Source organism: Neolamprologus brichardi, chromosome 20, assembly GCF_056152115.1.
Source record: "Neolamprologus brichardi isolate AB-2024 chromosome 20, ASM5615211v1, whole genome shotgun sequence".
NCBI lineage: Eukaryota > Metazoa > Chordata > Actinopteri > Cichliformes > Cichlidae > Neolamprologus > Neolamprologus brichardi.
In genome coordinates, this window is record NC_142123.1 from 1,322,935 (window position 1) to 1,350,601 (window position 27,667).

General features: G+C 42.9%; 1 protein-coding gene across 6 annotated transcripts in view; it reads left to right on the forward strand.

Annotated features, from left to right (window-relative positions):
• The window catches only part of nav1a (neuron navigator 1a), an 88,051-nt gene that overhangs the window by 32,894 nt on the left and 27,490 nt on the right, over positions 1-27,667 (forward strand). For all 6 annotated transcript variants that reach the window (XM_087834247.1, XM_087834248.1, XM_087834249.1 and 3 more), the window contains 2 exons: positions 581-683; positions 2,064-2,390. In XM_087834247.1, coding sequence (XP_087690373.1) covers positions 581-683; positions 2,064-2,390 — 430 coding nt within the window. The remainder of the gene's footprint in view (positions 1-580; positions 684-2,063; positions 2,391-27,667) is intronic.

The following is a 27,667-nucleotide window of genomic DNA, read 5'->3' on the forward strand; positions in this document are numbered from 1 at the left end:
AGTGTAGCTACAGCACTCAGCAGGAAGCCACGTGGCGTAATCTCAGTAGATTAAAGCATATTAGGAAGGGGGGAGACAAATGTCAGTTTGTCCCTTGATAGGTTGAAGTGTAAAAGGCAGTGAACAAGTAGAGGGTAAGGAGGCACTATGAAATAAGCAAACACCAGGGCGTTGTGTTAGATCTGTGTGGGTTTAAAGGCCTCCTCCTGTTGTTTCGTCTGTCTGCATCATATTTAATTTATTTTGCTCCACTACCATCTGGGGAAAAATAAACCTGCTCACTCTGCATTCTCTTCTCTGGGAGTCCTTCTAGTTTCACCATTTAAGTCCATAGTTGTAGAGTTTTTTTCTGGTTTTGTTTTGCATGCAATCCTAGATATCGCCACTGGGTGGATGAATTGAACATTGAAGGATTATTAACCTGTGTGGTCCACTGCAAGCACTGATTGGGTTTCAATTAATATTTTATTGTGCATCTGTATTCATCAAGCTCCTGTTGAAACGCACATGGACATTTTTAAGTTTGCAGCATGACAATTGTTTTGTGGTTAGCATCACTCACGTGTGTGTACCCCTGCAGACCCAGAGTCCCAGAGGAAAAGGACGGTGCAGAATGTTCTGGACCTTCGACAGAACCTGGAGGAAACCATGACCAGCCTGAGAGGGGTGCAGCTCAGCCACAGGTCAGCAGTGTTAGGGTTGTTTCTCCTCTCTTCACATGAACTGAAAATAACTGAGAGTAGCACAGATTCTGGGAAAAGGCTCGTTGTGCAGGTGAAGTAAGATTACTGAGAAAAGTATTAATTTGGACCAGTTTCCAAAAGCAAAAGAAAAAAAGCAGGTCGGAGTAAAAAATAGTAACAGGTAGGATGGGCGGGTTGTTAGTGACCTGTGTTTTGGGGTGAGCTGGTTGCATGAAGGCTCTGAGATCAAGATCGGTATTGTGAGTAAGTTAGTGTGTAATTTCCCACCTCCTCTTTGCTCTCTTTGAGCAGGATTAGCTCAAAGCTGGCTTCAAAGCAAACCCTTCCAATGCACACTCACGACTCACATTTACACACAAGAAGACGAGCAGTGATGCGCTGATTAATTGCACCGGTGCTTCCTGTTTCCTGGGCTGGGTTCTAGTTGAGTTCGCCATATCCCCCACACTTTGTCCTTGAGAGCTTCCGTCCGCCTGTCCATGAGTCTCCTGCTATGTGTCCTGTCTGTGTCCCTCAGTGGGAGTCTCCCTTCATGAAGAGTAAATCAGCAGATGGTTACATTTCCTTTGCCGTTCATGTTTTTATTTCACGGTAATAACGTTGAATCTCTCGCTGTTATCCCAAAAATGGAAGATTCACGTGTGAGCGTGATGTCGCATATCCGGTGAATAAAGGGTACTTAGGAGGGAACATTTATATGAATAAAACAAGCAGATTAGTGAGCAAGCAAATTGTTTTCTTTACACATATTTTACTTAATATACTGAATAAACATAACAAACAGAAAGCCTGTGAAAGTCTGTGTGGGCTCTGCTCCACTTCCTTTCTGCCTGTTTAACATTAGCACTTTTAAAACTGTCTTTATTATTGGCTGGTTCTTTGTTCTGTATCATGCAGAGAGGATTAATTTTAATGTAGCAAGCAAATGCATGTGCTGCCACGCAGTTTGAGAGCTAGCAACTTTTAATATGCTAATTCTCATCAGTGTCAGTGCAGACACTAAGCGTCGATGTGCTGCACTAGCTTGGAACAGGACATTTATGCACTTTGTACACATTTATACAAATATATGCCAGCATGAAGTAGGCACGTATTTATGTGCAGCATAGAGCAACACAAAGGAATGCAACTCTCATATAGCTTGCATGTATATGTATATGCAAGCATGCACATCTCAGCTCGTGCATGCTTTTTAAATTGTCATCTTCCACTGAGAGAGGGGGGTACAGGGAGGGGAGAGATTGATTGAAATCAAAGAGGAAATGAAATACAGATCTTCATTTCCTGTTTGTTAAAAATTTAGCTGTGAATAATGATTTTCGTCACCTAAAAACTGTCTTTTTGTTTGTCTTTCCACAGCTGTGCAGAGGGCACTATGTGCTACGACAGCGATGAAGCCGCCGCCTTCTCCGTTTCCAGTCTGTCAAATCGTTCCTCTCCGCTGTCATGGCGTCAGGGTCAAGCTAGCCCTCGTCTCCAAGCTGGCGATGCTCCGTCCACGGGTAACGCCCACTCAGAAGTGCCCCTCAGGATCAGCCACGCATCTCGTATCCACCTTATCGAATCCCTGGACGACTCCAACCCGACCCTCCTGAAGGGAGATTACCTCAGCGACAGCGACCTCGGCGGGAAGAGCCCAAATGAAGATGATGACGAAGATGATGATATTGATGATCTGGGCAATGGGTAAGTTATTTTTTCTTTTATGTGGACAGCACATAGAAAGCTAAGAAAACAGGACTTGTTAATGGTCTTACCATTTCTGCCACCTGCCAGTTGTTACAATCCTCGAGCCACAGACAGAACTGGAGTTCGTGGTTTGCCAGCACAACAAAGTCTTGATGAGCACATCTGTAATGAATCAGCCCTCTTTCATAATGCCTGCCATGACATTGTCAGCTGTAGCCCCCCTCGTGCAGTTGGCTCTGCTATAGTCAGAAAGCAGCCCTGAGGCAAAGTGCGAAAATGATGTCAGCATTATGGAGCCCTCACAGATCATCCTGTCAGTCAGCTGCAGGCCCACTGGCCCACCAGCAGGTTTCCATGTGCAGGAGCCTTAACGACGCTGGCTCACCAGAACCTGCTGGCAAAGCTGGAATGCAAATATCTTTGGAAAACTGGTCACTAAACCTGCCTAGCCAATGAGAGCGCAGCCAGAGCTCGTCATGGTCAGAATAGTTTTTGTTTTGAAGTAGCCATGGATTTCTGGGAACAAATGATTTAATTTTGTGGTGAGGTCACATCACAGAACAAAACACGAGCTTCAGAACTGTTCATCAGCATGTTTGTTGTGTCGTGTAGCGGCTTTAACCCGGGGAGGTCCATGCAGTCGAAACGTTGTTTCTCTTTTCTAATCGAGCTCGACAAAAACGAGTATTTAAGATTTGAGACAAAGCCCCTTAGAGACCACAGCTGGCTGTTCCCCGTGTTTCTGTGGCAGCAAATACTGAGCAGTTTATAAGAGGAGGGTCGCTATGTTCGTTTGGTATCAGCCAAACAATTAGACCAGAGTGAAATAATCCCAGTCAAATCGAGGTTAATGAGCTGATATAATTACTGACAAGATTGTGTGTTGTTCCTCCATGAACTCGAGTAGTAGATGGACGGGTCATAGGAGGGACCATCCTGGCAGCTGCTCTTTATGCTCACATTTTTACCGATCATTACCTGGTGACGCCATTACCAGTCGTGCAGAATTACAAGACGCCCAACAAGTTTAGAGGATTTGCTAAAGAATGACCTAAGTTGTGTTCTCTGGACTTTCTCGGTTAGTTTTGGACGACTTGCAGCTCTCGCCCCACTATGAGGAGATATGACACAACAGTTTTAACTCAACTGTAGACACGGCGTCGCATTTCACTGGCCAGCTCTGAGCACCGTGAACACAAACACATTATCTTATAAACTGTGAGTCTGGCAGTGTGGGTGTAACCTGCAGAGCTGGTCCAACTAAATGTTTTTTAAAAAAGAGCTTGTCCTGGCCACACTTTGACATCTCCATAGTAACTGCAAAAATGCACCCCCAGTCACCAGGAAATCAGTTGTGACACAGTTCACATCCCTTTCTTGCGTTACTGTGGATCTGGTCATGGCTGATTAGTGGTTGTACTGGTTTATGTTGTGTTTTGTGTTAGGAGGCTAAAAGAGGAGCAACAATAGTTGGCAGACTAAAGGAAAAAGGATTGAGAAACAGAGGTGACAGCGGTGGCAGAGTAGGCTCACAAACTCATAGTGAGGCAAACATAAAGGGAAAAACAGCCTTTTTGTTTGTGCCTTCTGTTTAACATCGAACTGTGAAAGACAGAAACACAATAGTAATGATTCAGGGTTGATCAGATGTCCTCTAAACTTTAAAGCTGGGCTAAACAAAGGGGGTAAAGGTAGTGCTGACACATGGGCTCTAACTTATTGTCCAAATGTAGATTAAAATTGGTGAGATTTCGGTTCTGGAGATTAATGAATCTTTATTTTATTTATTTTACAATTGGTACAAATTATACAAATTTGTAAATACAAATTTGTATTGTCCTGAATTGGAATCCGATGGATGTTGGTAAGAGTCAAACTTAAAGTAAAGGAAAAAACTTTTCAGCAGTTTTTCTGTGTGCGATTCTGTACATGTATCGTGTCCCGGTGACCATGTTTAAATGTGTGCTTCTATAACTGCATAAATAAATACCCAGTGGTAATACCAAGAGTCCTACAGAGGGGATGAAATGTTCATCTTTATCTTCTTTTTTTTCAAATAACTTTTACATGACCCAAGAAGTCTTGTCTGGTCGTGCCTAATGATCCGTTATACTGTAACACAGCGGTCTCCAACCTTTTTTGCGCCACGGACCGGTTTATGCCCGACAATATTTTCATGGACCGGCCTTTAAGGTGTCGTGGATAAATACAACAAAATAAAACTAGTACTGGTACCGAAAAAAATAAATTTATTCATAACACACGTGAAAAGACCCAGGAAAACTGAGTAAACGATAAAAACGATAACAAAATAACGCTGAAAACCGATAAAAACCCTGAAAACTATACATTTCACACCTGAGCCTCAACTCTCGCGGCCCGGTACCAAACGACTCACGGACCGGTACTGGTCCGAGGCCCGGGGGTTGGGCACCGCTGCTGTAACCTGTGTAATGCACAGGTGTTTGCTTGCTGCAGTTTTAATCTACACACATAATATATATTTTACCACTAGAGGGCAGAATTGTCTTGTTCTGTGCTGGTCCCTCCACCCTTTGAGCTGTGAGAGCCCCAGTGCTCCATTTCTCCCTCTTAGCCCATAAGTTATTACACATACTTATCCATTATACATGCAGACACCAGCCCTGTCATACAGAGGTCGCACTACATATCTCCTCCTGTATATAATACACAGGATTTCCCCTTATGCATTATGCATTGCAAACACATTATGCTTTGTTTGGATTTTGTATTTCTCATCTCTTTGTTCTTTAAAATGAAAGTGAAACAGAAGGAAACAAAATTCTTTCACAACATTCTCATTTTTGTCCTTAAACGTGTGCAGATGACCATGTGACTCACTTTAGTAACAGGCATGAGTCACATACAACTACTAAGTTTACCGTGACTATACGTGGCTGAGCACAGACCGCATGTACTCACGCACACACGCTGAGTCATGATCCCGTCACTCAGTTATCTGTTTCCTGTGCTTTTCAAGCCTGGGCCTCTACTTACATCTGCAGCCAAATCCCCCTCCCAGTATTTCCCCTGGACTCCCACTCATGTACGCGTCATTCACATTTGTTTAATTGTTGCAGTGATTTACTTTGTGTAACCTGCACACATATAAACAAAAATGCTCAGTAGCATGTTTGCATATATACAGCCACGGGAAGCATTCATTATTTAATTTTTACTTTAATTTATTTAAGTAAAAATACAATTGGACAATAATATAAACTTGAGAGTAAAAATAGCTTTTTGTTTTCTTCTCTCATAGATTTGATATTCAAAAGTAAGTTGCCATTTACAGGCATAAAAATATCATTACATATTCATCAAAGTGCAAACAGTCCAGTGTGCAGAGGCACCAACACCACAAAGAGCAATAGGGTCGATTCTCTACTAATTGTTTGAAAATATTTGAGCTGGAGCAAAGATACTGTGCTCAGAAACTAGTTCCAGTTTGTGTGTGCATGTGATTATTATGACCAGTGTGACTGTAATGAGCGTGCCTGTGTCTGAGCATCACATTGTTGTGATGGACAGTGTTAACTGTGGTGATAATTGGCCTACATGTGCAAATTCACGTGTTAACAACTGGTTGAGTGTGCGCTGTTTTCCACCCTGCTGGGTGCAGACACTTTAGCTTCTGGGTGGAAGCGACCTCCCATTAGTAAACGCATAGTCTCCATGGTTACGCCGCGAGACAGGCTGGCTCACTGCACTAAATGTCTGAATTATGAAAACATCGTGGAGCAGGACAGACGCACACACACACACACACACACACACTCACTGTGAGCTTCCTGAAGCGTCTCTGTCTGAGTGCGCTGCTATAAGTGCTTTGATTTACGGCCACGTGCGCTCTAAAGCAACAGCAGTGATCTGGCTTCTCTGTCACTTCAGCTACAGAGAAGTGAAACACAAACAGTTTTAATAGAGAAGTAATGTGTTTGGAAACCAGCGAGGCCTGGAACAGGCTTTGAGATCATCACTGGTTACTTTAGTCTTGTGACAGCGACTAAATGTTTGGCCTCACAGACACTTTCGAGGTGAAGTTAAATCTGAAGCATTATTAATTTAGTGTAACTCAATAGATCTTATCATTGCCTCTGATCCTTATCTCCTGTGTTACTGGGATGCACTCCAAACTCCTCTACATGTGTACTTTGAGTGGGTGTGAATGTCATTGCAGTGTTTTTTTCACTAGGTCAAGCTTAATTTTGTTGGTCACCAACTCCATCTACTGGCCAAAAACAAGCACGTGTCACATATACATGTATTTGCATGAAGATGTACACAGACATGAACCTTTTGATTCATGAATTCTTTTTCTTGCATCTGGTTTTGACCAGGTTACTAACTCACTCTCAGCCATGGAGGTCTTCCTTATTGCTGAGACCCCGAACTTTTACACTGTGACTCACACTGAGGTCCAATTACAGACCCCTCCCAAAATCAGCACAGCGCTCGGCCCCACTCTAAATGTTGTTATAACTTCAGCTGTGATTAAAATGAAATATAGTGGAGAAAACGCATTAAATTCAATGGTTTTTTGAGGGTTTTTTCCCTTCTGGGCAGGAGCACAGTTGTGTTCACATCTCTCCCGTGTTAGGATGTTAAAGGTGAGACGCATGTACGGTCAGAAGAATTTAAAGAGACCTGAATGGCTTTTAAGGCAAGTTTCTCTTGAGTTTTAAAGATGATGCCTCAAAGTGTTTATCGCAGTGAAGTTAAGTCACGTTTGCATAAATATAATATTATAATTACTTGTTGATATTCTGTTAATTGTGCTGAAGTATGTGTGAAAACTTCAGACTGAAGCCATGAGTCGATAGTGAAAGTGTCAAGAAATGATGAATGTCGACTTGATGCTTGTTGGAAATGTTGGAAGTGTCTCCCACGATTTTCCTGCCTGTTTGCTTTTCATAGTTTACATAAATTATTGGCTAAGGAATTAGGAACTGGGGATGCAACATATTTAGGCTGATGCTGGTGGACATTTAGCTGATGCCAACAGTAAATATTTCAGTCTGTTTTGTAAAAGAAAAAAACTGACTGTTTTTTTTGTTTTTTTTCAGAGAAACAAAGAAATCGAAGCCTGTTTGCATATTTTATGAACATTTAGTCGTCACAGAATTGACAAATATCGCCTGCAGATCAGTAAATGCTGTCTTCTATTTGCCCATATCTGTCCACAGTGTTGGGGAGTAACGGAATACATGTACCGCCGTTAGTATTTAAAATACAAAATATGAGTAACTGTATTCCGTTACAGTTACCGTTTAAAAAGGTGGTATTTAGAATACAGTTACTTTGTTGAAATAAATGGATTACACGGCGGTACTTCCCTGTTTCATGTTGTGGCGGGTCAGGACTGTTTGGGTTTTGTTTGACAGCTACGTTCTGTTGTTCCAGGCAGCGTTACGGTTGCCATGGTTACAGGGTGACGCTCTCTCTCTGCGTGTTTCCTGGGTGAGAGAGGCCTTTTTGTTGTTGTTGTGCTAAGCTAACAGGCAGAATGCTACAGGTATAGCTCTAAAGAATGTAGCATCATGGGCAGTGTAGTCCGTGCTGCAGGGAGAATGGACTGCCATACACGTTATGTGTCTGTGAGCGAGGGAGGGAGAAAAAGGAAAAGTACGAGCTGTCATCGAGCAGAAACGGGAGCTGGAAGCATGTAAATATAATAATAACCACTGCAGCCAAGAAGAGAGCCTGACGAGCCCAGCTGTAAGTAAGCTATTAAGACTCGACTGTACACCGTGTTCGTGTTTTCCTCTGAAACAATAAGTTCTGTTGGAGCAGCCTTTCAACGCCTCTCTCTGTCTCTGCTAGCAAAGTTGACCCAGACAACAAAGTAAAGCTAGTTTTCAGCTACGAGCCGACACAGAACCCACCGTATTAGCCAGAGGTCCCTTTACTACGGTTCGGAGCCGCGAACCTTCAGTAACAGTAATAAATCACAGCAATAGTACATTCATGTAGTTGTAAACAGCATGATAATATATTAAGTAATCCAAAGTATTCAGAGTAACGGAATACGTTACAGAATACATTTTGGGGCATGTAATCTGTAATCTGTAGTGGAATACATTTTAAAAGTAACCTTCCCAACACTGAATGTCCATGACACCAATATTTAGCCATTATATCAGTGTCTACTGAATTATAGTGATCCCAGTATGAGAACGTTACAGGGCACAGATGTGTGTATTTGTGCACCTATACTTTAGTGTTGTGTTGTGTGTCGGAGGCAGATTCACATGAAAAGTTGATGAGAGGCAGATTGAGGTGTGTCTCTGTCTTACACCACCTACTTCTCTCTCGGCCTCTGTGCCATGCTCCTTTGGCTCTGTTTGCTCAGCGTGGCGTGTAATCAATTACTTTTTCTGTCATTCTGGAGGGCACTTTCTTTTGTTCCAGCACGTGCGGCCAAACTCCCACGGAGAACACACACAGAGACGGCCAAAAACACCATTTATTAATTAATCGCAGCCATGTTGCTTTAGGATAGATGAACAGAGTCGTACGGAGATTTCTAACCACAACATTCACACTTTACTGTACAGATAATTAGCTTTAACTCACATCTAGCTGAATTTGCATTTAGCTGCATTGTGCATCTGCCGGACTATTTTTCTGATGATGTCACCACCTCCAGCTCTAACAGCAGGAGGTTGCTGACAAACAATAATGACATTAATCTGTTTGTCTGTTAATATGGGACAGACAAGCATCCAGCCACACATCTAATCATATGCACACATAGAAAGAGACACCCACCAACCCACAGACACATTAAAAGAATTAGCAGAGAGTAACATATGGGGCTTCATGAGGGATTTGCAGGCCTAGAAACCCCCCTGACTGTGTTTGCTGAGGCTGTGTGAGCCGCACGGTTTTATCATTAACCTTTTTATTGCCCTGCATTATGCGACATTGTTTCCTTTAAGACTAAACAAACAAAGCACAAACTGAATGAGCATTTCTCTCAGTCTCTGAGTTTAACCGCTGCTCAGAGTATTTGCTTTGACCCTTTTTTTTTCACCACTTTCACCTTTTCTGTTCTCACACATTTTACTCGTATCCATGTACGATTACACACACATGCTGGTATTAATGTTCAGCTAGGCTGGACTCCTGCTGGTCTCTATGGATATGTTTAGTTTGACTACTTGCCATTTCATTATTGTGAAACACACTGTTGAGCAACAAGCACATGTTCTGGATTGGATCTTGGGAACTACTCTTACATCACCCAGACAGATTATTCTCACATTCTCCCTGAGAGAAAAACAAACTTTGGGAAAGTCAGTGACTCAAAGCAAAAACAAGGTGCATCCAGATACTTTTCAGCCATGCTGTGAAACTTTCTCGACCCTCCACCCAAGCAAACTCCAAAAGCCACTGTCAGAGCTACTGTTGCCTGGACCCCCCCACGCGGAGGCTTGGTAAACCCCTACAGAGATGCGATGGCAAAGTCCCTCCTAATCCTTGGCTTCCTCTTATGGTTCAGAAAAGCAAAAGAGGAGTGAAGGACTTGGTCAGCAGACTGCAAGGATAAGGGGGTTGTGATGGCCTGTGTGAGCGTGTAGGACCCCCGCATAGTTCAGAGGGATGCATTACCATGACAACAGTATAAGCGAATGACGAGAACAGTTTGTGCGCGAGTCATTCAGCTTCTTAACTTACAGAGGTCAGAGTGTCACGGCTTCACCCATTGACCAATTCCACTCCATTTCCTTTAAGGAAAGAGATGAATCCCACTCTTCCTGGAGGTGTTTGAAATTCACTTTTCCTTTTTTTTTTCTTGTGACACACTCGGCCTACAGAAGAGATGAAAAGAGGCAAGTGACCTGAAAACAGTGAACGTGATACTAAAACAACAGCAGCCGACTTTAAACCACTGAACCCGTCAATATATCGGACTTTTTGGCAACAATTTTAATAGAAAACATTTTGCTCAACGTTGGAGACGATGGTGCTCACTGCATTGAAACGTCGTGTTAAATGACCAGCAGTGATTATTCAGAATCATTTTTTCTTTGTATTATCACAATAATAACTAACAGATGTTTCTTGTGTCTTTTTTTTTAACATTTCTTTTTCTGAAGTCTTGTGATGAGTTCAACAGGAACATGCAAACTGATTTTTAGGATCAACAGCATGAAATTAGGAATCCCAGCTGATCTGCCACTTTTGTCTGCTATGCAAAGTCTTGCCAGTTAAGCTTATAGTTAGTCCGACTGGTCCTGTAGACTTTCTGTTTTTTCCTGCTGCTGTTTCCATTTTGCCCTCAGCTGTTGGTGGTATATTCTGTGGAGCATCACAGTAAGAAGGAAGTAACTGTTTATGGAAACAGAAATAACAGCAGACTTTTGTTTTTGCTCGAAACTTGTTGGTTTTTTTAATGCTGTAAGCAGCATATGGAAAAAAATCCATTCACTTTTATTACATTTGGAATCACAGTAATAAACACGAGACATCGGAGACTTTAAACAGTTTGTTGTGAAATGTTGTTCCTCTTTTGTAACGTCCAAACGAGTGGTTTCTGTTATTTAAAATAAAAATGTTTGAGGAAATTGTCAGGTTCATTCCTGAGAAGATTGGTTCCCACAGTAACCCCCCAATCCCCTCCACACACACACACACACCCTCTTGCTAACCTTTATCTAACTCATTCATGTCCTCCCTTTACATCCACAGCCTGTAAAGAGCACGCTGGGTTCATCTATTGGGGGTAAATGAAACTGCACGGTGAAGCTTATTGAGAGTTTCTCGGTCTCAGACCTGCGCTACAAGTGCAGTCTCACTCTCACACGCATACTTGCGATATATGCAGTAAAGCCAAGTCTTGGAAGTGTAACAGCAGGGTGTGACGGGGGTTGGTAATGCGCATAAGAATCAGCCTTGCTTCCCTCCCATCGACTCCTACCGTGTTATTCTCTGGGGCTGTTTCCACGTTAGTCACACACTTTTCTTTTTGCCCTCCTGCCATCATTTTCCCTTCCTGTTCACTTCATTACACCGTATCTTAATCTCTTTTCAAGCACGCACCGCTTCTCCTGGTACTGAACATGCCCTCATTAGCAGACTCAGACTCGGGCTAAACTGCACAAATGTTTCGAGCTGCGTTTGAATTCTTTTGGATTTTTTTTTCTTCCCCACTTTGTTTTCTTTTTTCTTTTTTTTTGTCTCTTAAGAGGGAAAGCATGTTTGAAGTCAGGAATAGCATCCTCTCCAAGCAGGTGCCTAATGAGGTTCTTTTGGTGGCCTCGACATGGAAGGTCCAAAAGTTAAGCACAAAAGTGCCTTTTCAGCCTTTTCAGCCTGGGAAATGCACTCTGTGGTTAACTGTGAGTTCTGACCAGTTTACAGACTTTTTGCAGGTTGGTATAAAAAGTATTGGTTATTAATTTGTCTAATATGTCTAAATATAAATAGTATATAGGACTTAGTCTATGACCATGTTGGAAAACACTGCAGACTGCAGGAATACGGCACCACTCTTAAGCTACATCCACACAAAGTAGCCCGCAATCTCAGTGCAAACGAAATGTTTCAGAGACCAGTTCAAATATCACATTTCAGAGTCATTGTTACATATCTCACTGTCAACGAACTTTGTATATTGTTGTATTGTTTATAAAAGAGTTTAAAAATCAAAAACTCTTAAACCTCATGGACGTCGTGGTGAGATTGTATTTCAAACTGAAGGTTACCCACGTCACATCCATCGCTCACTGGGACCTGACATGAGCTCAGATAGCATCCTGGTTACTTTCCAGGAAGAGTTGCTGCAACAGTCTTGCTAGGTCAGATCTCGAAACATTTTTACATCACTTTCATCGCGGTACCAGTCTGTACTGCATGTCTGTACTGCATGCATTACCTTAGCGAGGCATGCACAGGCTTACAGTTGCACTCTGTCTCTCTTCCATCTTTCTTTAATCTCACCAAATCTTTTGCCAATTTGCTGTATGGTGCATTTTGAGCACGTAAGCTTACGTGCATAGGGTGGCAACAGGCAGCTGTACTTAACGTTATACGCCAGCCATGCAGCATAAACACACAAAATATCACAAAAAATCACCACTCTTAGTAAAAATGGGAGGAGAAACTAAACATTCACATGGTTAATCATCAGTGGAGGCAACAAAGTACAACCAGTATTTTGTGCATATGGCAAAAATACAATGGACCTCTCCATCACTGCAGGTGTAAATGTGCCCCGTGTCTAAATAAGAGCAGGAAGTCACTTTTATGGGATGATGGAGCCAGTTATGCTTGAAAGGGGCTTTAGGCCTCTTAATTCATTGTAAGAAGTTCACTGAGAACAACTCAGTGCTTTTAAATTCCTTAAACGCATGCTAGAGAGATTTAAAATGACACTCAGCATTTAAAAGAAAGCTGGCCTGGCAATAATTACATATAGATGTGTTTTTGAGTGCAGACAGGAAGAGAAACATGAAGCCAGGTAGGAGTGAGACTGAAACAAGGTAATAGAGAAAGCTCTGTGCAATAAAAGAAAAAATAGTTTTTCAGTCTGATCAAAGTATGTGAGGGATTTAAAAAAGTGTGTTTATATTCATTACATTGCTTAGCAAGAGTTGTCTGTTTCCACGTGGAAACATACAACAGCCCAGCACATGGATACACACAGTGTCCGTGTGTGTGTTCCTGCGCTGATAAGGGGGATGAGTTTTCCCAGGTCTGTTGTCTCTTTCATCAGGAGGGGAGTGACCAGTTCCCAGGGTCGTATGGATGACCCTGTCTGTACACTGTCATTACATAGTTGCATCACTACCTAATTATACAGGTTTTCCTGCACCAACACAGACACACGGGGTCTTGAAAACTTGAAAACAAGCACTGTGCTCTTACGTGGTGGGTGAAAGGGGGGTAGCAGTAAGAAAAAAAGGAAAAAAGAGACAGAGTGACTGTCTTTGATGAGTAAAGACAAATAAACTCAGGGGGAGACAGAGGGCATGTCTGGACATGAGTCAGTGGTTGAAGTAAAAGCTGGCCAGACGGACACAGAGCTGTCCAAGTAACCCTTCTGAGAGCTGACATAAATAAAAGCTAATGCTGAATGTGGGAGTAGTGTTGTGCTTTTGTGTGTGTGTGTGTGTGTGTGTGTGTGTGTGTGCGCACATAGCAACTGTTTTCCTTTCTCTATATTAGTAACGCTAGGCAACGACGATGGCAGCGGCTCACACACCTGCGGTCCAGCGTGCCAGTGTGCCAATCACATTCTGCAACACACACAGCGCTGTGTGCCCACCTGGCCCTGCACGGGACGGGCGAGCAGAGCCCTGAAGAATCCTGTCGTTGTTCCTGCTGCACTTAAAAACAGGGTGTTAATGAGCTCTCTCTTCATCCCGGTGTTGGGATTTTCCTCTTTATTTCTAACTCTCGCCTTTCTTTCTTTGCCTCTCACATTCTCAGTGTCCTGATTTTACTGAAATGACTGTTAATTGCCTTCATTTCCCCTCCTCTGACTGTCTCTCTCCTTTTGGCCCTTCTTTCACTTATTGAACAGCAGACAGACAGATCTATTCACTGGGGTCCACTCAGTACTTAAAGTGTTTAAACACCACTGGATGTTGTGAGGGGAGTGGATACACGATACAAGTCTATTGCTCTGAAAGTCTCCAATAGCAAAAACACACAGTGCTACAATAGAAACGTGGAGTCTTTGGCCTCAGAGCCAAAAAGTGTCTTTTTGATCATGTAAAGAGCTAAAAAAAAAAGAAGAAGAAAGAAAGAAAGAAAGAAAGAAAGCCAAAGAGCTGTCAAACCAAATTCTGCTGTGGAAGGCACGCATACCCCAGGCAACTGATGTTCTATAACACATCAATAAAATATTTGTGTTACAGCTAAGTGGGTTGCCAAGAGGTACTAAGTTAATCCTACATTAGTGCATCAGGATTTAAAATACAATTCTGAGGTTTTCGCTGGAAGTAGCCCACAAAATCACATCCCAAAGCATAAGACCACGTGCTGTCAGCTGGGAAGAAATCTGGTAAATACTGTTAGAGTCCAGCTCAGTGCAGTGGAAATTATTTTGTGTCACCGGTACTGAAGGTAAAGACTTTTCCACTGACATTTGCTGTTAGAAGACGAAAATAAATGCAGTTCAGTGGAGCAGAGACTTGCTGTTAACCGGAGTCAGGGGTTTGTGTGTTGTGCGCCCATTCGAGTTTTGAAGAGTGTGAAAACGTCTTCGACGTGCGGCTTCGGAGAGTTTGATGGCTCCGTGGTTGTCCCACGGCTCTGCGTGTTTAAACCTCTGCGCTTTTTTGGAAAACGCGCAGCTGGTCGCGATCAGTGAAACGGGCCGGCGGAGGAGGAATTGGGTGTGTTGCCTGCCTTCCGTGCCTCCCTCCCTCCATGAGGGGGAGTGTGTGCGTGTGTGTGAGTGGAAGCACTGCGGGAGTGGGTCAGTCAGTCAACGCTGCTGACTCTTACAGGCGGTTCCCTGCTTATCAGAGCTGTGGAAAGCACCGGGTGGATTCTCTTTCTCTTTGGCCTCAGAGCTCTGGCAGCGGGAAATGTTTAACGGGAACAAAGCGGCTTGAAAGCTGGACGGTTGTAGGATGAGCGGACGCGTGCTACACGGGAAAATGCTGCAGCTCCCGGCGCCGCAGCGCGCAGGGAGGACAATGCACTTTCTGTCAAGGTAATAAATGAGAATAGAAGCTGCATGTGACTGGTGGGGATGCCGGATAAGAAGCTAATTGACACACACGTGTGCGGTTGTGTTTCTTCGTTAATGACACAAACTGGCGGTGCCCGGTCGTCGCAAATGTGCTGCAGAGGCTCCGGCGGAGCCTGTGCGTAAAAATCGGCAGCATGTCTCATTGATAAAAGTCCAACAGCTGCGCGGTGGCACGTTTCAGTGTGCTGAATAGATTGCGCCGGGGCTGTTGTGGGATGGTGTGTATCAGTCTAGACACCTAGTAAAGAAAGCGCTTTGATCCCGTATAGATGGAGCTGCCTCTGCCGTTTATAGGCAGACCTCAATGCGCAAAGCCATATGTTGAATCTGCACTGCCTCTTATTGTTGCTGCTCGTAGACCAACTGATTTCAAGCAGCAGACTCTGCAGCCTGAATCCATGTCTGAGGAGAACTTGCTGCAAATCATCTAATTAGAGCTGAAGAGCGGATGTGAATGCAGCATAACTGCGCGTGAAGTGCGTGTTGGCCTTAAGTGTCTGTATTTTGCGTCTGTTGTTTCATTGTGGATGCGATGACATTTGCTTGATGGTGTTCTGTGGCTCAGTCACTCCTCAGTGGCAGGTAGCCTGTGCTGTGAGTGGGTGTGTTCATATTGATCCGCTGCGGGACTGGACGCATCCTACAGAACAGCTGACCTACATTCTCGGTGTATCTTCTGTGATTGGGTGAAAATCAGCAAGCCTCCTCCATATCATCTTTATGCCCACACCATGTGAGAATTCTCTTAGACTATGTCTGAATGTGTGGGCTAATATAGGCCACTTGATAGCTGCAGGCTGTTAACGGTGGAGAGAGAGAAGCGACAACAACTCTGAAGTTGATTCACAGACACATTTGCCAAGATGCTCTGATGCTATTGATTCTATTTGTGTGGCTGTGTGGGGGTGGTAAATGGAGGTCAACTTTGCTCTTTTTGGTCAGTTGACCCCCAGAGCTTCTATTGAACCTTTATGTAAACCCATTAGAGCATTAGAGTGACTTTAGTTGCACACACACACACTGTCCCACCGGACCATCTAGTGGGGTGTGTCAGTGTGTTTGACTTGGGCACGCAGGCTTAAACAGACTGGCTGTCAAAAGAATGATAAACCTACAAATACATAGAAACTGACAGGAACTTAAAGCTTTCAGGCAATCACCAAACTGTATGATCGATGCCAGAGACGGTGGTAGTGAGTGTGTGAGTCCAAGTGTGTGTATGCCAGGGTGTGTGTGTGGACAAACATTAAACATGCGCCATTAGCCGACCGCTTCTGGCCAACACAAAGATTTGCTCAACTCTGTCATATTGAAGTCAAGCCAACATCAACTTAGTGTCACTTTGTGTGTTTTTGAATGTGGTGTCATCTGAAAACTATACAATAGCCTCCTCAGCACGTCTCACCTGCTGGTTCTCAAACTCAGCCAAATAACTCATTTCCATACTAGTGATGTCACTCTTTAGTGTGCATCACTCTGAAATCTTCCCAGTTTCTTATAATCAAATAAAACTGGGACATATGTCACTGATGCAGATCAGGCTCTTGCCATAGCTGATGTCAGTTAGCTGCAGTGGGGTAGTCACTGGCAAAGCAGCACATATACCTGGTGAAGGGCTTTCAGAGGAGTCCCAACTGCTTCATGACTCAGTGTTACACTTTCCACATCTGTGAGTGTGTTGGGCTCTGACTGACATAAATACCATCATGAGAGGTGTTATGTTGGGCTCTGAAGTAAACCCCGTGTAGACTTGTACAGACAGCTACCACATAACAAAGGAACTGATTTGTGCTCGCTTCCTCAATCTGCAGCCAAAGTACACTAAAAAGTACAGTACTAAGAACAACCTCATGTCCCTGACATCTGCTTCTGTCTCTATTTCTGAAACGAAGTATGATCTACACCTTAGAGGTACGATGTAGTAATTAAAAATGATATCTGTGAAGATTTCGATTACAGCCACAGGCAGGAAGAGAACTGCAAAGTTAGCGTGCTAATGGAAATCCTGAATACCTTTATCGCTTTACACGTTTCTGCTAGAAGAGCCCAACTGATACAGGATTTTTAAGTCTAACAGTAATATTTGGTGAGTTTAAAAAGTCCCATATATTGGCCGACATCTTTATTTTATTTTTTATTTTTCAAACATACGAAGCATAAATAAGTTAATCTAAAATTTGCCATGTGGAGCTGTTTATTTACTCATTTATGTTCTGCCTGACTTGTGTCAGCTGTTGTTGTGTATGTGTCTAAACACATGCTGAGAGCCTTGTGATGGACAGAATGTGCAATGTCAGCACTCGTGACAATATTGTAAGGTGTTTTTTTTCCTATTCTTCTTTATTTTTTCAGTTTTCATTTGTCTGCTGATATAAAAGCCGATACTGATAGGTCTGTAACTAGCTAATGCCGGACGATAATATTGGGACGGTGATAAATCGCTCAGGCTCTTATTTAAGAATATTTTTCATTTATGTTCCTATCAAGAACATTTATGCTATATCACAAATAGGGCTTCCACTATTAGTCGACTAGTCACGATTACGTCGACTATCAAAATCGTCTACGACTGATTTAATAGTCGACGCGTCATTTGAAGCTTTGTAAGATCACAAAAGATGCAGGGATAAGTAGTAGGGTTTAAGAGTGTAATAATGGACTGAAACAGAAGATGGCAGCACTGCATGTACAAAGATGCCAGCTGCCGTTAAACCCCGAAGAAGAAGAAGCTGTGTCCCAGAATTCATAGCGCAGCCCAGCTCAGTTTCTAACAATGGCAGCAGCTAGTTAGTTTTAATATTACTCTTATTATTCTTTCTGGGTCACAAAATAAACGTTTAACATATTTTTAGGCGAGAATGTAGCTGTGTAAACCTCAAATATCTGCTCAGTTTATCAAGACACCACATATTTTCAAAAGCGCTCCGACGTTTTCGGAGACGTCTGTTACCCACTAGCTCGATAGCTAGCCGGGGGCTAGGCTAACTAGAGCCGTGAGAACACCGGACTCCCGGCTAACCGTTTTCAAACCCACTGCTGTCTTTCGCTACTCAGGTTAAACATATATAAGTCACTTAGATAACTTCAAAATGTTATTGTTTGGCTTTTTAAAAAATATTTTATTTGTTCCTGATTAAATCGGTTTGGCTGAGATTAAAGTTATAGTTTTTACACAGCTGAATAAACATCAAGCAGACAGCTGATTATCAGAAGTTATATGTTATATTTTAGATAGCAAGGAGTTTATTAAACTTCACCAAAACAATCTGCAAACTTCATTAAAATTTAATAAACTATCATCTTGTCTTTATTTTTAGTTAGCACATACCTTAAACACTTAAAGCTGTAAGCTAATGATAGTTATATAAGAGCAGATGCTGCTGGTGCAATAAGCTGTCCGTTTTACGTCCAATGGATGATGATCTGATTAGTCGACTAATCGCAAAAATAATCGGTGACTAGTTGACTATCAAAATAATCGTTTGTGGCAGCCCTAATCACACACAACTATAGGAAGTTTGCGACTTTTGCTTTCAAACAGCCCCGTTTTCATTCCACACAAACAATTTCTTTGTGATTGTGCTGGATACGCAAGGTGGATTAAGTTGTTTTGGAAACGCGCTTTGCTGACTCAAAACTGGATGACTGGGATGCGACAACTGCCTTACACCCTCGCGAATCATAGTGTATGAACAGAACTTAATACTGTTAAACACACAAACAGGTCCATCCATGTCAAACGTATTGTTTTCTTAGGGTGTCTCCATTTACAGAGTTTGTCAAAATATTTAAATCTCTCCTTCTGAGCACATATAGGCCTTCTTATTCAACCAGACAAACCAATGGCACTTTAAACATCAAGAAACGTTTCTTACTGTTCGCGGAGTCACCGGACTAATTTGCAGTGGTTTCAAATCCTGGGGCACGGATGGAGGAGAAGAAAAACACATGACCTGAGTCTTTTCGTGCAACCACTGACTCGTGATGTGCAAATTAGTTTACTTTCCCTGCCTACCAGGTCATTAGAAAGATCTGTGAGCGAAACAACAGATGCTTGTAACCTGTGCTTGTAAGACATCCACATACGCTTTTTTTATTATACACACGGGAGCCAGTGTTCACGACCAGACCTCGTATTTTCTCGAGGTGGTCCCTCCTGTGGTTTAGTGAGTTCCTCTGTTACTTCAAAGCCAAAGAAGAACCTATAGCCAGACAACACACGCACACACGCCGCTTCTGCCTGATAATGAAGAGTAAAAACCACAGTGTCTTATTTTGAAACTTGCAGGGGTTTTTCTGAGTTCAGTGGAAAGTTCGGTGGTTCCTCTGGCTCGCACTGGAACTTCAGGCTGCAAATTACAGTTTTAATGAAACCTCTGGAACTGTCATTTTATCCCTGTGTATGTCTGCACACTCGTGCTGTGGTATGCATATGTGCGTCTGCATATGTTGAATGATTAGGGAGTGGGACCCCAGAATACACTCGTTGGAATGTGAAGTGTGTGTTTTGAGTGGCCCGCGGGGCGAGGAATGCCTCCCAAACTCACTGTAACAACTTTAAGTGGCATGACCGGAGTGTGTGTGCTATAAGTTGACAGCAGGTGATAGGCGTGGGCTCCTGCAGGGTGCGCCCTTAGGCTCGCTGGTCACCACATGTGTTCACACATGCAAGCACACAAACAAGAGCACTAGAAATGCACACAAGCTAATTCTTAAAGAAGTTGTGACAGTCTAAAATTTAAATACAGCAGGATGCTGCAAGTTTGTAGAAAGACCATATCGGTTGTAGCTGCACTGTATCCAAGTGTAATGTAGACCTGTTGCCTAACAAATCTATCCAGAAAACATTACAAACCCCTGTGACACCTCAATGCTAACCATCACACCAGCATGCTCCCCCTAACAAGTCGAAATCTGCAATCATGTGTCAAACAACAATGAGGAAGTATTTTGTTACTGAAGAAGAAATAGTTCAGCACACTGGTAAACATCACCTTTTTTTTTTTTTTGCTGGCATGAAGTTCAAAATAAGGTTTCAATTCAATTAAATTTTATTTATATAGCGCCAAATCACAACAAAAGTCGCCTCAAGGCGCTTCATAGATACAGACAAAAACCCAACAATCATATGACCCCCTATGAGCAGCACTTTGGCGACAGTGGGAAGGAAAAACTCCCTTTTAACAGGAAGAAACCTCCAACAGAACCAGGCTCAGGGAGGGGCGGGGCCATCTGCTGTGATTGGTTGGGGTGAGAGAAGGAAGACAGGATAAAGACATGCTGTGGAAGAGAGACAGAGATTAATAACAGATATGATTCAATGCAGAGAGGTCTGTTAACACATAGTGAGTGAAGAAGAAACACCCAGTGCATCATGGGAATCCCCGGCAGCCTACGTCTATTGCAGCATCACTAAGGGAGGATTCAGGGTCACCTGGTCCAGCCCTAACTATATGCTTTAGCAAAAAGGAAAGTTTGAAGCCTAATCTTAAAAGTAGAGATAGTGTCTGTCTCCTGAATCCAAACTGGAAGCTGGTTCCACAGAAGAGGGGCCTGAAAACTGAAGGCTCTGCCTCCCATTCTACTTTTAAATACTCTAGGAACAACAAGTAGGCCTGCAGAGTGGGAGCGAAGTGCTCTAATAGGGTGATATGGTACTGCAAGGTCATTAAGATAAGATGGGGCCTGATTATTTAAGACCTTGTATGTGAGGAGCAGGATTTTGAATTCTGGATTTAACAGGAAGCCAAAACAGGAGAAATCTGCTCTCTCTTTCTAGTCCCTGTGTCTAGTTTCAGTGCTCGACTTGGTCTTATTTTCATTAAAGACGGGGTTAAATAATCTGTTAATCATAAAGTTTTGCTTCTTGACTTTTCACACAACGTCCCAACTTTTTTCCAGACATAAGTTTTACAATGACAGGTCTGTCCCCTTAACAGCGTGTGTGTGTGTGTATATGTGTGTGTGTTAATAGGTGTCTGTTTTATATCAGGCAGCACAAGTGAAAAAGCATCTCTCCTCGAGTCAATGGACCTTTCATTCTTTTCCTTTTTTGTTCAGGTGGAGTTTGCACGACCTCCAGCAGGTGCTCAGTGTTCTGTTGGTTATGTAGTTTCTTTGTGCAGCTCACTGTGAACAGAAGTTATGAACCATATTTGATTCACTTTCTTTCTCTCTGTCCATTTTCAGTGAATGTTTCAGTTATCGAATTAACTGAAAAGCTTGAAGAGAGCTTCATCCTTTATCTGACGACACAGGACAATGTAGGCAGAGGAGGAAGAATATATGTTAAATAGGATAGCTTCTTGTGTAGAGGCCCTCTGAACATTTACTTGGAAATCTCTACCAGTTCTGGCTGAGGCATTGAGTAACCCTGTTGAGCCACAATCCTTTTTCACTTGAACACAAGTAGTTGTGACATCGTAGTTCCCACATATGTGTGACTTTTCAAACATCTTGAACCCCGTCTCATTGCAGCAACGATTCGTCATGCTTGTTTAAGTTGTTTTCTTTGGACATTCGCTGCTTTGTCACTCGTTTTCAGTCCAGTCCTTATACCAGACATTTTCAGAGGCGTGTTGCTTTATTTGATAAGCAAGTTAAGACTGGCCTATGAATTGATCAGTCATAAATGATGCTCGTAACCCAAGAGATGAACCAGTTTTGTGTCTACACATCTCTACACAGACGGCTCAGCAAAGAACCAGTTTCAAACTGTATCTTTAGGCACTTTGCTACTTTTAGCATGCTACAAAACATTATTTATTCACATTTCTTTACTTCAATAAACAGAAAATGCCATAAACTTGGCATATCTTGGCATGGTATGTAGTGTGTGCATAAAACCTCTGAGGAAACTGGACAAGTGGAGGACAAAAGAAGAAATGGGAGGCTCAACAATATCTACAGTAGAAGAACCGTATCGCAAAGACCTGTCACAGTACCTGATGAATGCATTTGAACATTCAGGTGATCGTCAAAGCCTCAGTAGAAATGATCTCAGTGGAAGTGTGGCTGTCAAAAACCCATTCTTCAAGAAGGTCAACTGGGAGAAAAGGCTGAGGTGTGCCAAAGTACAAGCTGGACTGAAAATCAGAGGTAACGGGGCTTATAAAGGGATCGTTTTAGTTCATATCCACATCAGTATGCACAGAGGAGGTCAGGGGAGAGGTACAACAGTGAGTGTCTGTAGCTATCTATAAACCCAGTGGAGCTCTTGAATTGATACAACATCATCTGGAAAGAGGAACGCTATCAGTCATGGATTGAACTTCCCAGTGCTCACGCTGTTGAAGCAGTGAATGAAACAAAAGGCGGCCAATGTCCAAAGAAGAGCTTTGAATGTTCTTCAAGAAGCCTGGAGAACTGAGAGAAAGCCGCCTAAGAGATTTCATACTGTGTTGAAGAATAAACACCGGCTCTAAAGCTTGTTAGAAATGTACAAACGCTGCTGTTTCTCTATGCAAGTTTACACATTTCAGTAAATCACTACAGCCTCTATTTTTCCAGCACAATGTAAAGAAATCACGGGAGGCTCGAGACTTTTCCTGTCCTGTAAATGACATTGTAGCAGGATAGTTTTAACACGTTTAGGTAGCGCTGCAGACATTTGATCGTATCAACCTTTCTGTAAATGAATACCAAACTTTCACTGTGCGGTTTCTCAGTTGCTATCACTGTTTGTTTGCAGTGTTGTCCCTTCCCAGAACCAACGGTTAGCAGGTATCATATTTCAGTGTTTGTTGTCAGTGCTTTTGTTTTTGGCAGGTTTGAATTGACGGTGTTTTAGTTCTTCTTCTTGTCTGTAGCCTGGTTTAAGTTCCTCCATGCTGGGTTACTTGATCAGAGGGCAGTTGCCAGTGGAAATGCTTCTGCATGTATGTGTTTGTGCTTTCTGCTCATGTCTATGGCACCATCTTTTGCACAGCTGCTTCAAGTTAAGAGCAACCTGTAGGAAGCGTGCTTCATTCAAAAGTAGTACCACCCTCTTTCTCTTCCTCCGTTGCCTTCCCTTCCTTCTCACTACTCCCCCTATTTCAAACCAAAACATCCCCGTGCGCCGTTATTTCACACAGCCGTTAAGTCAGCTGACATGTCTGGAGGGAGGCCAGAGGTAATTCTACCCCAGGATCCAACCCCTGTCCTGGGCCTCTGCGTGCCGGGGTTCCCCTTATGAGCTCCTCCCCGGTTCTCAGCCGTTCAGTTGGGGCTGGGAAGTGCTCCACACTGCACCCCAGACTGAACTACTTATGAAGGTGATTTAAAAGGCCACCTTATCCCAGGAGTGCTGTCCCTCTTTTGCTTCCTGTTGTCTTGTGAAGAAGAGAAGGACTTTGGCGGTCAGAGGTTATTTGGTCAAAAGAAAGCTCGCGTTCAATATTCTTTTACCAAACACGCTCTGACCCGTTTTGTTCCGCTCTCTACACGAGGAACATAAGAACACTTTGGGGAGAAGTTGTTTAAACTTCCCCCATACTTGCTGAGCAGTTATATGAAACATGTTTCAATTAGTCAGTGTTTTTATCTGCACTGCATTCAAATCCCTACAGCCACTTTTTTCAGACGCAGGTCCAGTAATGTTACTTTTTTAACCCTCTGTAGGACGACTAAGGAGATGACAGACAATAGTTGATCTCTTGCCTTTCAAGGAATCATCGTCACACTTCTTCTAGCTCCTACTCTTTTCCTTTTTGGGGCTGATAGCACGAGGAGCTCAAGATGACCCTGTCGGTTTCAACATGATGAGCAGTCACACGATTCTCAAAGAAATTCTTCTTAGCCGTATATGAAGGTTGAAGCTTTCCACTGCTTCAAATGTCCTGTTTTATTTCACCAGGACTGAAAAAGTGCAGAGCCAGCTCAACTCTTAAATGCAGTGTGTTGAACTCTGAGAAAACTTGATCCATCCTGGGGAGGTCGTAAGGACAGACGAGATGCAGAGATAAATTTTCTGTCTGAGGAGACTTTTGCTGAAGCAATTCCCCCTTTTTAAACTGTTTCTGTCCATCCGTCTCCACCTCCCTACACTCAGGAAAAAAAGAAAAGAAAAATTCATGGGGAAGGATTTCTGAAGCTTCCAACCGCCTTTTCCAAGCCTTTTCCATCCAGAACATCCAGGCATTTGTAGAATGTGTCCCTCATTTGTGCAAGGAAAAACAATAGCAGTCTGAGAGTCCCTACCCTCGCCAAAGCTCAGAAATCTCTCCAAACCATCCATGAATCGAATCTCTGGATCAATTTGCTTTATTAAAATGTTAAAGAATCCTTCCAAAAATACAAACATCGAGATTCAGATCTGGATCAAGTCCAAGAGTTACTTCTAAGTTAAGTCACACCCTAAAACTTTCCACCTTCATAACTTTCTAATCCAAACGACAAAGAAACAAACGGAATAAATCCTGATAAAATCCTTTCTGACTGTAAAATATTGTTGTAGCTCAATAAGCTTTTATACACAGACACACCTCGAGACAGCAACACACACCCAGGCTGTCTTTGTTCAACGCTCAGTGGATCAGGGACTTTACTGCTACCACCACACACATCTGACAGCTAATTCAAGCTCCAGTCAGGCAGTAGTGCCAGTTTAATGCATCGTGTGTGTGTGTGTGTGTGTGTGTGTGTGTGTGTGTGTGTGTGTGTGTGTGGGTGTGGGTGTCCTAACCCCTTTGGCCATTGCTGTCAGCTTTATGCCTGTCAAAGGCATAAAAGGATTCCTCTTCTGCATTGGCCATTTAGGGATGTGACCTCCTATTTCTTTCCATGGTCTCACACACACACACACACACACACATATATATATATTAGTACCTTTAGCTGAGACCTCTGGCCTGCTCTGATCCTGTTGGTGCTGGAATTAGCAGTAATTATGAGCTCATTAACTGCAGCCTGTTCTGTAATCCCCTTTAATGCCCACATTCTGCAGTTTCTTTGTCTATGTGGATGCGTGTGTCCGAGCAGCTATCACACACACAGTCTGCCACTCCACATCATGAAAACAGGACAAAGAGGAAATAATAAATAATACTGGAGACTGACTTTCTCTATTCAGTATTTAGCCACAGACGAGCTGCCTGCGCAATCTAGTTTTTAATTGGGTCTTGTCAGTGATTTACTGTGAGTGTTTAACAATACAACACAACAGAGAACCTGCACTCAGCAGCTAATTAAAAGCCACTTTTAATGACAGATTTATTGTTAATTACTTTACAAGTGCCTCAACAACCCAGACAACAACATGACGTTGTTAAAAAATGGCAGAAGCGTTTTATTTATAGGTACGAGGTGATGTCAGGACATCACGTGGTATGTAGGGCTTCTTTTATAAGAACATAGCATGACTCAAGAGTGCAGCAGATGGCTTATAATTAATAAAGGTAACTAGTGCAATAACCAGTAAGACTGCATCTTGAGTAGAATTATTGGTAATGTGCAGCTACAGCATGTCTGTAATGAGTGGATATTCACGCTGTGCTAAACCTGTATGGCTTTATGTGTCGGAGGCTCTTGAAGCTGTCGAGCTATAGTAAGAGCCTGCAGAGCGAATTCTTTATGGCCCTATATGGTGCTGCAGTGATGGATTATCCGATGGCAAACGCAGCATGTTGGGAACCTTTGTAGTCCGTAGAGTGTTTTAGAGGTTAAGCCAGCCAAGATGAATCTGTGCTCTCAGTCTGTCCTTTTTAAAGCTCTTTCTGTTGGAAAATTATTATTGTGCTGCCGGGCTATGATATGCTTTGTTCCAACCAGGTACTTCACAGATCTGTGTGAAAGAGTGTGTGTGTGTGTGTGTGTGTGTGTGTGTGTGTGTGTGTGTGTGCTGGTTTCCTGGTGATAAGCTGCTGAAGTGGTCCAGGGACACATATTGTAGGCCATCTGTGCACAGCAACCACAGTCTTCCTTTTTTCCTCTTATCAGGTAGATGCCCAGCGTCACATCTATGATGGCAGGTCATTCATGCAGTCAGCCTGATTTTTAATTTCTCAAACTTGAATCTTCCATCCATCATTTAAGATTTCTTTCCCACACGGTCAGAGCCACCGGAGCTACGCTGATACACTGACACTGGGTGGGGCCAGTCATGCTGGTTTTTCTGGAAGTGAGTCATTGTGTTTTGCGGCAATGTGTGTGGGTATGTGTTTATACTAGTTTGATTGTGGGTATTTGTGCGAAAACAGTCGGTTAGGTTTAACATGTCCTGTTTAACTTGTACAGACAAAAACCTGAACCGGATGTCACAGCAGACAGTGAGCTGCTAATGATGAATAGCTTGTTCTCTTTTGGGTTAATCCTTTTCTTTTTCTCATCAGCTTTTGTCTGTCTAACTTTATGAACCTACACCTGCTGCTCCTGCTCTTCAGGCTGATCTGACGTGTATCTTCCAACTCTGAGCTGCACAGAGAGAGACGCACGGGCAAAGCATCACCATCGCTCATCAGTCATAGCCTCACATATTTGAACTTTAGAGAATGTAATGCCTTCAACAGCCCTTTCATGCTTGCCCCCTCTGGCTTCTTAGCTGACTGCCCAGTGCCAGTCTGGCAGTGCCCCACTTTCCATTTGTCTGAAAATGCATCACTTTGACCAAGAACAGGTCTGATTTAGCCATTTTGGGTTCTGACATGTGACTCTGTTCATTTTTAATAGGAATGGAAAGTTCCAGTCCACCGAAGGCCTGCAGAAACATTTTCCATGCGTTTACACAAGCGGTGGAGACAGTGTGCAAATATCACCCTGGATAAGACGCGTTTAACCCCATGAGGGAACAAAACGTTGAACCATTATATTCAACCTGCATCTGTGTTATATTAGTCATAAGATCTTGAGTCATTTTCGTGTTCTTTTCCCAAGCTGACACCTTCCAACTGATTCCTGTCTCCTTATCTTATCTGCTAAAATGTGGTCTGGCTGGTTTGTTAGACACTTCCCTCCAGCTCCCAATGGGCCTCGCTGCTTTTTTATTTATCGGCTACATTGACAGTACTAAGCATCCATAATAATTTCATGTTGCTTCTTCAGTGTAATGTCTGCTTTTGTTGCAGTGTAATTAGATAACAAGAACGATAATGGCATTTTGTTATCGACGTGCTGTTTGCTTTGGTGCTGAGTGTAGCTGAACTACTGCAGACAAAGCAGCAAAGTCAAAAATTAAAGTTTAGCTGCTTCCAACACAGGATCAGCAAATATTTATCGAGATTAGGGCTGCCACGATTAGTCTACTAGTCACGATTACGTCGAGCGTCGTTTGAAGCTTTGTAAGATCACAAAAGATGCAGGAATAAGTAGTAGGATTTAAGAGTGTAATAACGGACTGAAACAGAAGATGGCAGCACTGCACGGACAAGGATGCCAGCTGCCGTTAAACCCCGAAGAAGAAGTAGCTCTGTCCCAGAATTCATAGCGCAGCCCAGCTCAATTTCCAACAATGGCGGCAGCTAGTTAGTTTTAATATTGCTCTTATTATTCTTTCTGGGTCACAAAATAAACGTTAAACATATTTTGTACCTGTATAAACCTCAAATATCTGCTCAGTTTATCAAGACAA